A 15,968-nucleotide genomic window follows, 5' to 3' on the forward strand; every position below is an offset into this window, starting at 1 on the left:
CGACATATCGCCGGGGCTGCTCGTACTTGTACTTGAACAAACGGCAATGACAAGTGCGCATTCTAGCTGTTTGCCATGGAACAGCCATTCTCGACGTCAAAAGTGACCGGTAAGACTAAACCCACTGTCATGTTATACCTCATGGCCTCCCTTGAATGTCACCGCTAACACGCCCCCTCGTCGCAAGTCGAGTACTTCGATCCTCACGATGTTTACAAGCTCCTCGCCCCTGGTTTGATCCCCAGACTACCTCTACGAAACCTAAACTGGCAATCGCATGCTGGACCCCTGCGGTCGATCGATAAACTCCATGTCGAGCTCCTCAAGGGGGATGACGCTGAGGCGGATCCATCTCCTTATAAACTTCGACGTTCAGGGAGCACAGTAGATGATGGTTTTCAACAACAAAACTTTGGAAGCGGTGCCCAAGCGCCATCGGCCGATCAGATAGACACCCAATCTTTACCGTCGAGGGCAATTGGAAGTCAGCGACGACATCAGATTCCTGGTCTGCGAAGAACACCTTATCTCAAGGTACTACTAGTAAGATGCGACGACAATGAAACATACAAAACCTCCGTCCGGGCCGAGATTCGAGATTGGATCAAAGAACAGATACCTTCATCGACCAACCCGAAGCGAAACAGCCAACAAGAGAAGCACGATGCCTTTGAATACTTGATCTTGCACGTTGTTCTTCCCAACACAGTGGCCTCAACGCAGCCAAGAACAAGCGGGCGCTCCGAGAGCACTTCAGAGAAGAGTGGTCCACGATGGCGCACTGGATCAACGCCCCTTTTTGAGAAGCTTCGCACAGATTTCTCTGGTGTTGGAAAGACAGCGCCGGACCGAGTTGCTCAGATCCGGATCGGAATCAACGACCTCCCGTATGATCAACTCCCCAGAGTAGTCCCCGCAGTACCAACAGGATACCTGGAAGACGAGCACGATGCCGAGAACGCCTGGGGAGAGCTTATTGCAAAGTTAAAGAGCCTTATTCTTACCTCATTCGACTTGCGCGTGACTCAGTACGAAGAAGACATCAAAGAAAAAGACGGCCAACGAAGCCTACCCGGATGGAACTTTTGTACCTTTTTCATTCTTAAAGAGGGTTTGGCAAGAGGCTTTGAGAGTGTTGGTCTTGTAGAAGATGCATTGGTCGGATACGACGAGCTCAGCGTTGGGCTTGACTCCGTTGTCAACGAACAGGCCGATGAAGGGTCGCCTACAAGGCACGGGGGCACATTGCTCAGTTACACTGAAGAACTGAAGACTATTGTCAATGCTGCTCTTGCCAAGTCACCTGGCGGAGAAACAGCTGATGAAGAAGCTGTGGATCTTCAGTCAAACGAGACGATCAAGGAACAGTTTGATGAAATACCCATCAATGCGACCAAGAAGGCTTACAGAGACAAGATTCTTGCCAACGACGTTTCGGTGTTTGATTTTAGGTGCTACATCTTTGCGCGACAAGTAGCACTGCTGTTGCGACTTGGAAATGCTTGGTCGTCGCGGGACGATCTGTTGGCCAAGCTCAAAGAACAACAAGAATCTGTCTTGCATGGAGTTGCCCCTCTAGCGCCCCCTCCAAAGCATACTGAAGAGGTGGAAAACTTGTCCAGTCTGGGTGAGATATGTCGAAGGACTTTGGCGTTCATCCCAATTGTGTCCCAGATTTTACGCCGAGATATCCTTGCTGCTGTAGCAGAGAACAAGTCTGATGAGGACGATTCACCTATTGACCCTAATTTGTCTGAGGTTATGGACAATGTGGTTGCCTCTTTCGCCTTTTCTGTTGCTCAGCAGATTTTGGCTCAGACAGCATCAAAGTCTTTGCCCATCCCTCCATCAACCCTCGCCCCCACCCAGAGCGAGGAGCAAAAGACATCTATCCCTGAGCCAAAGACCATGATGCACCCTGCGCGAACCACGTCACTTCACGTTCAAACAGGACTAGCACCTGGAACTCGTCCTCCACTAAGCCCTGGTGTTTTCCCAGGTCCTGGTATGCCGCAGGTCAGCAACGATCAGGAGGCCCTTTACCTCAAAGCAGGCCTCGAAGACTTGGCCGCTAGACGCGCCGAGCTTTACATGCTTTCTCGAAGTATTCTCGGTGGCCTGGGTAAGAAACGTGGATGGAGCGACGGCTGGAAGGAAGCGCCCATCATTGCAGAAGCTGAGGCAGACTTTGAAGAGATAAGTTTGGATGCACCACCGTCAACAGATGCTACTACTTCGGAGGATATCCCGCCCTTGGATATGGGTGTTAACAATAGTCTCCTTCAGACTGCCATCGACAGCGCAGAGAACTTTTATCGTCTGTATGAGATTCTTACAGACAAGGCACTTCGACACTACACTGTCGCGAACCACGACCATGCTGTGCAAGCCAGTATGGCAGATCTGGCTGTGCTCAAGTTCTCTCTAGGGGACTTTGGCTCTGCCGCTTCTTATTTCTATCGGGCAACGCCTTTCTTTGGCGAAAGCGGATGGACCTCGCTCGAACTATCCATGCTTGTAATGTATCTTCATTGTCTCCGTGAGATGAAGTCAAAGGACGACTACGTCAGAGTTGCTCTCAAATTGTTGACCAAGTCATGCGCTGCTGAAAGTGAGAGACTAGAGCAGCGTTCAAAGAGAGTATCAACTATCGGAAAACCTGAGCCTGCAGACGCCATGTCGATGAAGGGTGTGGTTGGTAATTTGTTCGACTTGGCTTCTTCTTTATCCTCGCAAGTCAAAGTCCATCTCTCAAAGTTTTTCACAAATGTCGAACTTGCTGGTGCTCCTAAATATTTCGAGGAAGAGGACAAATGCTCTCTAACTATCAACCTCTGGAGTCTTTTGCCAGATGATATCAAGCTTGATGGGATCGACGCACGAATAACCATGATCGAGGCAGGGCCTACTAGAGAATTGTCCTTTTCAAGAACAGAAGAGGTTGTGTTACATCCTGGTCAAAACACCATCCAAGTTGACTGCACCGTAAGTTTTCTTATTGTATTCTTCAAGATTGTGCTAACCAGTTCAGTCTGTTGTTCCTGGAAAATACAAGATTGATCATCTTGGGTTATCTTCGAGCAACCTCCTCCTTCACTTCGACAGGGATTTCAACACAACACCGTCGCCAACAACTGACATATTTAGACATCCCGAGGTTGTCATCTTTCAGCGCGAGGGTGCTTTGGATGTTGAGCTCACAGCTACAAAACATACTGCCCTAGACAAGAATAACACTCTCGATCTAGTGCTACACCCAGGTTGGAATTTCATAAAGAATTGCGAGATCCGAATCAAGCCAACCACAGGCGGCCTCAGACTATTGACTATTGAAGCCAAAGTTGTCGACTCGTCTGTTGAGTTTGCAAAGAAGCCCGAGTCTGGTGGTGTTATCCATTTTAACGAGATTGAGGCCGAAACAACCGTTACCTTGCGATTCCCCTATTCGGTTGAGCAAGACATGGCCGATGTTTCTGCCAGGGTCGACGTTTCTTATACAGTTGAATCGGGCGAGAACTACACTTTTGCCAAGTCAATCGTGATTCCTATTTCTCTGGCTTTGGGTGTCAATGTTCAAGACGTCTTCAAACATCAAGCTCTGTACTCACGATTCAATGTTTCTACAGCGACTCATAGCCCTCTACGACTTTACAAAAGTGAGCTCATAGAGGCAGATTTGTTCGAATCTGATTTTGGCGTCCCACCTACCGACTCAACGATCGTGTTCTCAAAACAACCAGCCACACTCCTATATCGTATCAAGAGAAAGACAAGTGTCAGATCGAGCAAGCGAGCTGCAAGGACCATGTACCTGAAGCTTTATTACAATGTCCTTCAAACAGAGATTGAGGAGGCCCTTGTGAGTTCGATATTCGGTGCTCTCGATGACCCTAGTCTAGCTTCGTTCTCAAAGCTTGTTCGGGCGGTTGTTGTTAGGGAGGCGAAGACATTGCAGCCTATTGATCTCGAACGAACTGCGCTATTGGGAGCCGTATCTACCGGTTTCCTAGATGAAGTTAAATGGGAAAAGCACTTTGCCGGCATTGGAAAAGTTCCTGGCACTCAGGAGGACGCAACGGACAAAATCTCTTCTGCCATTAAGACCTGGCAAGCCTCGAACGCTCAAGTCCCACTCTCAACGACACAGCCTGATGAACCATGCACTCTTCTCATCCCAGTCGAGATTCCCTCGCTGCCTATTCTTCACACAGCCGATATACAACTTCAAACTCCTGTGGCAGAATTGATGGACAAGAACCCCGGTGTGGTTCCTACTGTGGCTATCAACCAGATGCTCACGGCTACACTTCACCTGAAATGGACACAGATCTGGGATACTGAGATGCAGCATAAGAAGGATGTCGAATACAGTTACGAAGTTTCCGCTCCAGCCGATACATGGCTTCTCGGTGGTCGTCGCAAAGGCCACTTTGTCATCCCTGGTTCAAAACGCGATCCTCTCTCCTCTTCATCCGACACGGAGGCTCAAGTCCCTCTCATATTGATTCCTCTACGAGAAGGCTGGCTGCCTTATCCTATCGTTGAGATTCGGGAGGTCAAGGATGGGGTTGAGAATCAGGCACAGACGTGCGAGTTGGACTTTAGAAACCTGGGCGAGTCTATACGGGCTGTGTGTGAGAGGAAGGGCGTGACTATTAGCTTGGACGCAAGCGGGCCAGGAGGAGGGCCTTTGGTGTTGGAGAGCGAGGAACCTAATCGTGATAGGGGAAGAATAGTTGCTTAGATTTAAGGCGTTTAGATGGGTTTGTGGTACTGTATCTGAATGACAATAGTTCTCTTGTGCCTGAACGGATCTTCCATAAACCATCCCCAACTATCAGTCAATGAGTAAACTAACAAGAACTCGTTATCATCTCGACGCTTTCAATCTTATCCCTCGTAAGCAACTCGACCAATCAATACTACCTACCATCCTCATTCAACTACAACACATCCCAAAACCCCATCAACAAAATGCACCCACCCTACACCTTCTCTCCAACTTCCTTCTCCCCCTGCTTATCCACAGGGATACACGTAATAAACATCAAACACCCACCCTCGCTTCTAAACGGACCATGCCGCATCCCGGGTTTCCGGTACGCATAGGCGCCCTTTGACCAGCCCTGCTGCAGCTTCTCGTCGTACAAATCGCCCTCCGTGATATAAATCTCTTCAACATAATCATGGATAAAGACGTCCTGCTGGTTGCGCGCGCCAGGCTGCCATCTTTGTAGCGTGGTGCGTCGGCCTGTCTGCTTATCTTGGTTGAGGACGAGTTCGTCTACGCCTGGTTCGATGGGGGACCAGGTACGGTTGTGGGATGTGGTTGCGGGATGGAATTCGAATTGCTCCATTGTGAAAATTGATGGTTTTACTGTTGTACAAAGGCTGTAAAATCTTACTGATATTACACTCAGCCTTAAATCCTTCTATGTTCAAGTCATTTCCTTGAATAACGCCATCGCCATGATATCATTTGTAAGCTGACAATGACAAATGAAGCAAGTCCCGAGTTCTCCTGCCAAAAGCAGAGCAAGTCTACGTCGATTACTTTGAGAGGCAAGAGGCAAATGGGAGCCTCTCGTAATAGCTTGGCTTCTTAGAAGAGGATGCTTTGGCAGATAGCAAAGTGAGCAAAGTTCACACAATGCTGACTTGAATGTGATAATGCAGTTCAGACGATTGCCCCATACACCGAAATGCAACGTCAAGAGCTAGAAGAACAAAGAATGTTCTACAACATTAATTACGTGCTATAATTAATTACCTTGTCATGATTCATAAGATGGGGAGGCATTTACAGCAACCCAGAGTTGCATTCATCCTGGTTCATATTTCATATGCTAGTGACCAAGCCAGGGGTGCAGAAATGCCATGCGAAAACACGCGTCTATTTTAGGTTTTCTCTAGGTATGTATCGGCAAGACAACCTTAGTAGTCCTTTGAGTCAACCAAATCAGACTGCCACCATTTGGCATTGCAACAATTAATAAGAAACCACGGTGAGATATGCAGGATTGAGATCTGCGCTCACGAGGTCTCTGTGACTCCATCTTGAACGCCCACTCGGAGAGACCAAGACGCTCAAAGGGTCATGGGGAAACTAAAGTTCGATGTCGAGTTGCATCAACGGGTAATGCATGTCAAAGTATCCAATGGATTGATTTGGACCCTACCATAAACCCCATGTTTGACTGAGTTGTTTCATGCCGTGGCAGCGACATAAACTAAACTAGTGAGTTTTTCCAGGGATATAAAACGGGCGAATAAGACATGGTGACATGAAGGTTGACGACCAAGGCATTTCTCTCAGTTTCATACAATTCCCCATAACACCCGTCGATCTCACGGCTAGTCACTGGGTAAACCGAAGCAGGGCGTATGGTTTTGTAATAGATAGTCACTGAGATGCCGAAGAGGCGGGGATGTGTTGCACAGCAGCTACACCGTCGAAAACGAATTATCAAGTCGGACAACCGCCGTCACGAGCATCTAAGACACTGCATTTGGATTCATACAGTAGACTAGAGGCTGAAACATGAACCAAAGTCTTGGATGCCGATAATGCCGTTTGCATTTCACTAGTGCCCGGTGGTACTTCTGATCAGCCATGCAGGTAGACTACTCTGTAGAGTGATGGGTAGATGGGGCAGCGGGGTATCTGTCAAATGAAGAGGCGTTATGCTCTGTGTTAAGATCTTCATCCTGAGTTGCACCACTGATAAACGTTGCATCATCAAAAGGGTGATTGAAAGCACACACACTTCTACCACACTGACAGTAATTGGAACTGTGAGTGATTGGTGAAACGCATCAACGGGAACCAAGATAACCGGCGTCAGCCACCCGATGAGACAGACAAATTCAGCTTTGGGGCTGAGACAAGGTCACTGTTTTGCCTGTGGATAGTGACATGTCCACCGCTACATTGACGTTCCCTTCTCACGAGGTCCAAGCCAGGAAGTGTGAGAGGGGTGGAATTGCCAAGAGCCGAAGGAGTGGACCTCAAGACTGAAAAGGATAAAGATCTCCGCAAGAAACTCCAAGTCGTGGGATGAACAACAACCGGGAACAAGAAGCAGAGGATCAGCAACGGCGGACGATAGGAATTGGAGGTGCGCATGAGGCCGATCAAAGGACTTTCGCCCACTAGAAGGGGGTTGCAATCTACACGAACAACTCTTTGTCGGGGGGACCACAAGTCCTTGAGTTTTCGGTGTTTCTACCTTCTCTCTGAATCATCGTGAAAATCCTCATACAACAGCAGACAGCTCACTCGACGAGAAGAGGGCAACAGTCATAGCGATACCACCTGTCACTTGTAATCGCTGCCCAACGCGTCCAAAACGAGTCTGACAGGTTGGGTTTCGACCCATAACACCCAGTTTTTGTTCGTAGCGATATAAAAGGACCCCTATTAAGCAACCGCTCGGCCGAATGAGTGTCTCCGAATACTCGGCCACGACGCGTACTGCGATTCTAAGCGAAAGCATTCATGGCAACGTGATGTTAAAAAATCAGGTTCGGCTCACGACATGATGAGACCACAGCCATGACCAACTTTTGCTGTAACATTGAGCGTATCGCCGCTGCTTCGTGGCCCTCTCTTCTGATGGAGACCTCTCACGATGACTTCACTTCTGACAGGTTCGGCAGTTCTCGTTACAGGGGAAAATAGGCGAGGAAACGACAACAATGGGCTTGGTTACAGTTGTCTTAAGTCGACAGGCTCCAGGATGAAAAGAACCTTTCAGTCGGTTACAACCGTGAACCACTTTTCTTCCACGTTTCTTCCACAATGATAGCGATACCCTTGTAGAGAGAACACTGGACGGTGCGAGGAATGACGAAAAGATAGTGATCATCATATCAATAACTAGGCCCGCATATCACAATCTGAGGGGCTGCGGAAGTAACGGTACGAGCGACCGTCTTGGACTGTGCGGTCCCGGTAAGCGTAAGAGTGACGAGTGATAGGCATTCATTGAGGTTTCGAAAGACGGTCACCGTTTCGCTGACTCTGATCTTCAATGCTCATGTTTCGCACTCGTGTGCAGGACCTGAGGCGTCGGGACTTTGTAATGAAGTAGACGCGGAGGTCCGTAGATCCATGACATCAGCCTAGTTGAAGGGGTAGGTTGAATTGCATGCACTTGAACCCTAGCCGCTGGGCGTGCTTTGTGTTTCCGACAGCGGCGGAAGATGCAACCCCAGAACCAGTAAGTTGAGGGATGAAGCAGATTGATGACAGGACAGTGAGGGATGAGCCTTGTCGATAGACGAAGCACAACATAAAGCTTTTACCCCGGAAATTGGTATTTAAAAACTAATAAACGCATAGCCAATAGCTATAGAGCCGCATAAACGGTGTAAGTGAACCACAGCATCATAGACAGAAATAGCGCTTCTCAAGTCAGTGCACTAAATATAAGGCGATCAGCTCAGTTGTTGACCGGTAGTGATCTTTCGGTTCAAGTTCCCAAAAAGGTCAGTTGAGTGACGCTTCAGTAAAAGATTTGCAGATCGAGTCACAAGAGTTGGAAAATCAGTACCGAACTTGGTTTCTTGACCGACACCGCCGCTCAAGGGTCAGTGAAAGCAACCGAGCAGACAGTAGTAAGCACTGTATCATGATGGTTGAAGGGTATTGAGGATTTTGTCGCAGTTGCGTTCATCAACTTGCGACGTATTCGGTGGGTGATGGAGGGTCCAGAAATAACGGGAAACGGGCGACTAGCGCCCAATGATAGTAGCGTATTAGAGACGGGTTGTTAACGCCGGAGTGAGTAACCGACGATCTCTGGCAAATAAAGAGGACGAAGCCGGAGGTGAAAAAACGACTGAAAGACGAACAGTGCTGTGAGCACAGCAACGACCCGCGGGTAGTGGACAAGTCCCTGAATTTTAGAGGGTTGCGCCTCCGCTGAAAGAGCTCCGAGCCTCCAAAGTCCACTCAAGGCTAGTTAGTTGATAGGCTTCCGAGAGTGGTTCACTGTATCGGACAGGGATGCTGACCAAGGAGCGGGCCTCGACCGTGGTCTGCAAGGGCCAGCAATTGCGTCACGACTGAGAGTTGATCGACCAGAGGAGGCTTGGTCTTGGGGGCTTCTGAGGCTCGGATGGTTTCCCTATTGTCGTCTAAAGTCTTGGCCGACCTAGCGGCGGGGGCGTTGTTTGTTTTTCTAATTAGGTAGGGTGAATGTGATTTGATTGTCATTATGATGGTGATTTAAGGAGGAAGAGTTTTTCTTGGTGAGTGGTTTTTGTTTTTGCACGTCCCATTTATCGTGAGTTCCTTCCGTTGTTGACAATTCCGATAACAATGACATCAATGCATACAGTCACGATGGGTAAAGCGCCTGAACTTTTTGGGCGGTGCTCCTTCCACAAGTTTCCTTTTGGGGGCTACCGAGTTGCGTGGAAGCAGTAGAAGCAAGTTAGTGTCAGAATTAGTGGCCCTTCACTGGGTTGTTGTCATCCAATCCAATCCAGTCGGTGGACGAAAGCTGTTTTCCCCCTGGAGCGGGACATAAGTGGCCTGGGTCAGAGTACACTATGACAGCTGCTTTTGAGGTAGACCTATGGGCTTTTAAATACAAAAGATACTTGTGCATAGATGGTTCATGTAGTACCAAGCATGTCGATCGCAAGTCTCATAACTCCCTGTTCTGTCGCCACTTTCCTCTCTAGGATTGTCCAAGTCCATTGTATCTTTTCAAGGGTCTCCCATACCTCATCCTTGGGACGCGATGACACTGTAGTTTTTTCCCCTTCCTTTTCCAAAAGCTTTCTCTTGTCGACTGCCGGTTTACCTTGTCTGGTCTGACCTGGCCTTACAAGTACGGAGCATTAAGTGGTACCTGCTGGGAGTTGGCATGGAGCACTGTACTATACGGTCAGCTCCAGCTCCAGCCCATCTCCAACGAAATTATCAAATTGACTTGAAATCCACTTTAACATTCCCATCCCCATTTCGTCCATACCCCTTCCCCTCTTTTGTCTCTTGCTTTTTCTGTTCTGGGTTCGCTCCTTCTTTTGCTGGCCGGGTTCTTCCTTCCTGCCACCTGCCACCTGCCATTCCCACTCCGAACCCGACCCAACATCCTGCCCTGGGCCTGCCCTGTCTCGCCATTTCAAAAGAAGGGTCCTCCTGCCTGCAACCGTTTGCCGTCTATTGCCTCTTTATTAAACTTTCATGATTCTATCCCATCGTTTGCGCCTTGGAACTTGTTGCCACTGCCGGGATTGGTCACTATTGACATAATCGTCATATCCTTTTTGAGAGATTCGTTCAATTAACTTTTTGGTTTGTTCTTTCTTCTTTTTTATTCAATTTTTTCGTATCTTTATTACTATTCGTTCAACGTATCTTTCTTTCGGTTATTATTTACAAGTCGTATTATCAACCTGTTAGTTGTCCCCCCTCTTGTCGAATCCCTGAGTGTGACGTTGCCAGTGCTACCTTTTGCTTTTTATTATTACTGCGTGCTACTCTGCTCTTGCCATTCAAAATCCATTTTTGCCTATTCTCCTTTTAAACTCATTTGCTGACATGCGCATTTGGCTTTATTTGTAGGGCCATTTTATCTCAACCCAACAAACCTTCAACTCGTGCCTCGATCCATTAGCAAACCAGGCTAGTTGTTTCTCTGACCGCCACCTGCGACCAGCGACTTGAACTTCGACACGAACACTTTTCCAACTCAACTACACCCACTTCTCGCTTCGTTGTAAATCACGACGTCAGCCGCCGACTTCACCACTCCCGAAAAAGGACGTCTACGAGTTTGATCCAAGCTACGACTCAATCACGATCCGTTTCACAGTCATTTGTGGCTAGTCTAATCGGTCTCTCCGCGTGTCGACTCCGCCTTCTGGACGCCATCTAGAACAAGTCGCCAGCCTCATCACACCCCTAGTGGATCTCCGTCGCTGCTCTTGCAAACTTGCATAATCCAGCATCAAGACCTTGCAACCACGTGGAACTATTTGGTCTCGACTCTCCCCTTGTCATTATTCCAAGACAAGTTTTCGCGACTATTTGCGACACATTGACCGACAAGTTTATCTACCAAGTCAACGGCCATCTCGATAGTCGACGCCCCTTAATCACTGTCGCTCTACACATTCCTGTGTACAAGTAATCTTTTACGCGACAGTGACAACCCTGCAATATCTGAGCAACGATCAAACTAGTCACACATTACTATCATGGCAGTCAACGAACTCCCCAATGCCCCTTCGGAGCACCACCCTCACCATATCGCCCGATCAGACTCTTCTACATCATCAAGCCCTTCCGATCACCATGACCACGATCACGAGGAGCCCACCATTCACCAGCCCGTTCCTATTCGACCTGGACTTCCCCAGAGAAAGAGCAGTGGCCCATTAGTTGTTCCTCGCGATAGCTCAGCAGTCGGCCCTCACGAGCCCGACTTTGGCCCAGATGACGTCAGGGCAATGAGCCCCAGGAGAACAAGCGAGGATCTTGACAGAATTGGAAAGGCTGCTCGGGAAGAGATGAGAAGGTAAATACTCTACCCGTTGAATATGGACCCGACGCTAACTTTTACAGACACGCCAAAGCGTTACAGGATTCTCTCCTTACCATCTTCAACCGCATTGAAGCCGTTCGCGAAGAGCACGATAAGCTTGACAACAACAACAAGTTCTTGCAAAAGTATATCGGCGACTTGATGAGCACTAGCAAAATTACAGCCACAAGTAGTCAACGCAAGAAATAAGTTTTTCGGAACTTGACGGGTATGAACCCGGACAGATTCGACAACAATCGTTCACCATTTCGAACGTCTAGACTCGTCTAGACATACCCTTTAGAAGCATTCGATATTATATTTGGGATCCGCGACTTTTTGGGGCCCTTGTGTGGGCATGATACCCGCGCTTTGACAGCGCAGTTACTTCGACTCGCCTTTTAGGGCAGAGTATAAAACATTTGCATTTCACAACACTGTACAATAACGCATTATGAAACCGGGAGCAGATCCCTCACGATGGATCATCGCATGGTGGGAGCACACTGGAGCTTTGGTTTTGAGGTTTTGCATGGATGCTGTATCGCCTGCATTGCGCTATGTCCAGTTTAGGGTCGTTGAGCCCAGTACGCACAGTTTTGGCGTTTTTGAGATGAGATTCCAGCATACTAGGTTCAATGTCTGGTGTTTTCTTTTTGTATTCTACCCCGGTATTACTACACGGATTACTGTAGCTTCTAAGTTTAGAGGCTAGAGACTAGGGACGGGAAAGGGCTTGAGGAAGTGATGGATATGGTACGGAACGGAGTGAGGTTCGCCAAAAGAGTATAATTGTGTTGAGTGAAGTGTTTTTCTCTGGTTTTGCAAAAATGATGATACCATAATGAGCGTGAGATGTTTATGTTAGCTTGTTAATAGATCCAGATTCAAACCCAGTTCTCGTCAGTTGCTGTGTTGGTTTGTTCATGATATCCAATCTCACATGCAGTGAACGTACCATAGTACTCTTAGTTTGCGATATTCTGCAAGATAGATCGGCTAAACCTGTGACTATGCAGTTCTGCCCCTTGATGCATACATTAGTGCATCACGGAAAGGTATGGATCCCCTTCCTTATTATTTCCTTCTGGGCCCGGCCCGAAAACTGACTCGCCTATCCACCCGTTACCGTGTAGACAGACGCACGAGTCGTTTTTTGTCTGTCTGCCCCTCGTCTAGAATTTTTCTTTTTTTCTTCGGTCTATTCAGCTGAGTTTAGAATTACCCCGTGTTAATTCCAGTCAATGTGGAGAACAAGGTTCTATTGTCGATTATCCTCATCAAACAGTGTCTGTTTTTGACAAGAAAAGCGTAATGCCACTACCGGCCACATGGTCGGTCGCACCGGTTTTACCTTCTCTCTTCGCTAGCAAGATGGTGGAAGATTTCATATTGGTTGAGCGAAGCGAGAGGCTTGACTAGTAGGTATCGTGGAATGGCTTTCGGGGAGCGGACAATAAATATCTTAGCTTGAAGTGTATGCAGGATGACTATATCCGAAGGCGTTTAAAAGTGGACAGTCTAGTTTAGTTTATGTTTCTCGAAGCATGTTCTAGTGTTTCATTTTTACTTTTTGCTGTTGAGTTTTTGACTCGTGACGTGGCTGACGGGTGAGTTGATGGTTTTGTAGTTAGTGGCAGAGGTCGCTTACTGAGAGGTTGACCGCTTTTGTATTGGACAATTAGTACAGAGTAGGCATAGCTGAGTCGGTCATGTTTATCGTACTATTTTAGAAAGGCAATATATAAAGATGGATCTGGGTGACAGTCGGGCCGCTCCGTTGATATTGGCTAGCCTTCCCGTCTCTTGCTGTCTGAGTAGATGACCTCTACGGATGCGTGATTTGAGGGTAAGTGGTTGCTTCACTACAACAAATTATATAGTAGCAGGCCAATTACACTAGCAGCAGTTTATTTACATGCATAGGCGGTCGTTGTGAGTAAAATTTTATAAAATCGGACAAGATGTCGGAAGGGACTTGTGCATGGTTGAAGCTAAACGCCGGGGCCGGGACCGAAGTCCGGTCTTCATCCTCGGTCTTAACAAGACAAGCTGAAATACATCTCTGTGAGTGTTGAGAAATAAGGGAGTAGCTACTCACACCTTTGTTACAGAACAATTGATAAATACAGTGTGCATTACCGTCTGATATCCGCTGTCAGGGTCTTGACGTGCATGTATACACCAACTCATCAGTTAGGCTGTAGCTGACACCATGAACGCTTGACAACTGAGAAATGATATGTCAATCTTTACCTCTCATGACCGGGTTTCAACATGTATAACATCCCATAGGCCAGTGTATTCTCGGCATATGTAGGTAGTTGGCACAGATAGCTGCAGTTGCCAGCCCGGCATTTTCGGTCATGATAGATCGGCCTCGGTGATATCAAATCCAAGATCGAATTTCGTATCCATCTTGATTTATCGTACTCGTAAGGGTTCCAGTTGATATTGACTCATCACATGTATATAAACAGTAACGAGATCCTTTCATTGTGATCCTTCACCATCAGCTATCATCACAATGGCTCCATCCGCAACAGCTCTCCAAGCCATCGAGGCAAGCCCTCGTCTTCACAGCCTCCTCGATCGCCTCCATGCCGCATCAGAAGCCCAAGAGAAATCCTACTCTCAGCTATGGTTTTATTTCAAATTTCTATACGGCTTCTACATCACCGGCTCAGCGTGGCCTACTTCCGGCGACGACCACATGCGTGACAAGTTTGTCGCTCTGGAGCAGGATAAATGCCAGTTCATGTATCTCCTCGCACGAAGTATCAACGCCAAGAACATCGTCGAGGCGGGAACTAGTTTCGGCGTTTCGACTATGTATCTTGCTCTTGCTGTGGGACAGAATGTCACTGCGGAGAGAGCAAAAGGTGTGAATGTTACGGGAAAGGTTGTCGCGACGGAGAAGGAGAGCAGTAAAGCTGCTAGAGCGAGAAAGCATTGGAGTGAGGCCGGTGAAGAAGTTGAGCCGTGGATTGAACTGAGAGAAGGAGATTTGAGAGAGACGCTTTTGGTGGGGGAGGGTATGCCCAAGGAGGTTGACATGTTGCTCATCGACAGTAAGTTCCCATGTATTCGAGGAGTGTGGAGAAATGCTAACTTGAGTAGTCTGGACACCGCTTGCACTTCCAGCGCTTAAGGCTGTCAAGCCTCGGATGAGGAGAGGTGCTATTGTGCTGGCTGATAACACAACGATGGCTAGGCCTCTCTACAAGGAGTTTTTGGATTATATCCATGATCCCAGGAATGGGTTCAAGACGACGACAACTGCGTACGCTGGAGGACTGGAGATGGTCGTTTATCTGCCTTGATACTGAAAACACTGTTTTGGGTTGGGTTCTTCTCCTGCGATATATCGGGAGCGATGAGACTGACGGTCGTGAGGGGGAGAGTTGTAATGTATGCCGGTGTATCTAATCCCTGAGTCTAACACTCCATCACACTAGAGCGTCAACTCAGCACAATTCCGAGCTTGATCGCCTACAAAGAAACGTCAAGACGAGATGCCAGTCTCCAAGTGTACCAAAGATGAGCTCCAAGACCAATCAAGTTTAGATGAATAGACATAGCATGCGCCGTCCCAAATCTCTTCCTCAAAACCTGCATCGCAGGACTTGGGCCCTCCGAGCTCGCCGTCTTTGCATTCGTGGCTCCTGTCTCACATTAGTCTCTGCCCGACTTCACTCCAAGACACCAATTTACCTTGTTCAACACGATCCAGCATCAACTTTCTCGTCCTCGGTCCAAAAACAGTCAGATTTAATGCTGACACAATACTCGATACTGCAAACGGAATCCAATCACTCTTGTGTTGGATCAGTGAAAATGGACCATATGGTGGCAGCGTTATAGCGGAGAGAAAAAGTAGCAGCGCTTGACTTTGGAAATAAATAGGAAAAAGATATTTCTGGAGGTTTATAAAAGGCGCGCGAGGGAGGCGTTGAAAGGCGACTTTTGTGACGATAAAGGTTTGGTAGAGTTGGGAACCGAGAAGGGCTGAGAAGGAGAAGAGGTGGAGTGGAGCGAGGAGAGCTGTCACGATGGCCATTTCGGGTGTTGTTTTGTGAGATGTCGTAATATTTTTTTAAATATGTTGCTGTTTCTTACATGGGGTTGTCTTTGTTCTTATACGCGAGCCCTTGTCATGCTTTGATGTAAGATCCGAAGCCATTCGGAACTTAGGCTCAAGTACCGGACGTTGGCTCAGAATGAGTGTATATCCGTCATGGCCCATGTCGCCGCTTATTCCTATTCTTAATTGATAAATATTACTAAGTATTTATAGTAAATAATTATCCCGATTCAAATGTCTCCGAAGCGTCCAATTCAACGCGGCACAGCTAGGAGAGACCTACTCAGCCCGGCTCGGAGCCGATGATCTACCACAACATCCGGACCCTTTCGGTACATGAAAAA

At 47.8% G+C, this 15,968-nt stretch overlaps 4 protein-coding genes across 4 annotated transcripts; 3 read left to right on the forward strand and 1 right to left on the reverse strand.

The window, feature by feature from the left end:
- Positions 1-75: 75 nt before the first annotated feature.
- On the forward strand, positions 76-4,744 carry FSST1_010645 (transport protein particle complex II subunit TRS130; the record flags this gene model as incomplete). Its single annotated transcript, XM_083233699.1, has 3 exons — positions 76-109; positions 188-2,985; positions 3,032-4,744. 3 exons carry the CDS (start codon positions 76-78, stop codon positions 4,742-4,744), a joined length of 4,545 nt encoding a protein of 1,514 aa, XP_083080341.1.
- Positions 4,745-4,985: 241 nt separating this feature from the next.
- On the reverse strand, positions 4,986-5,357 carry FSST1_010646 (uncharacterized protein; the record flags this gene model as incomplete). Its single annotated transcript, XM_083233700.1, has 1 exon — positions 4,986-5,357. One exon carries the CDS (start codon positions 5,355-5,357, stop codon positions 4,986-4,988), a length of 372 nt encoding a protein of 123 aa, XP_083080342.1.
- A 5,857-nt stretch (positions 5,358-11,214) lies between these two features.
- FSST1_010647 (short coiled-coil protein) lies at positions 11,215-11,750 on the forward strand (the record flags this gene model as incomplete). The annotated part of the gene is made up of 2 exons (XM_083233701.1): positions 11,215-11,534; positions 11,582-11,750. The coding sequence occupies 2 exons, from the start codon at positions 11,215-11,217 to the stop codon at positions 11,748-11,750; spliced, it is 489 nt and encodes a 162-aa protein (XP_083080343.1).
- Positions 11,751-14,067: 2,317 nt separating this feature from the next.
- Positions 14,068-14,863, forward strand: FSST1_010648 (S-adenosyl-L-methionine-dependent methyltransferase; the record flags this gene model as incomplete). The annotated part of the gene is made up of 2 exons (XM_083233702.1): positions 14,068-14,611; positions 14,661-14,863. 2 exons carry the CDS (start codon positions 14,068-14,070, stop codon positions 14,861-14,863), a joined length of 747 nt encoding a protein of 248 aa, XP_083080344.1.
- Between the last annotated feature and the right edge of the window lie 1,105 nt (positions 14,864-15,968).

The sequence above is a fragment of the Fusarium sambucinum genome, chromosome III, assembly GCF_050947815.1.
Source record: "Fusarium sambucinum isolate potato_lamoka chromosome III, whole genome shotgun sequence".
NCBI classification, from domain to species: Eukaryota; Fungi; Ascomycota; class Sordariomycetes; order Hypocreales; family Nectriaceae; genus Fusarium; species Fusarium sambucinum.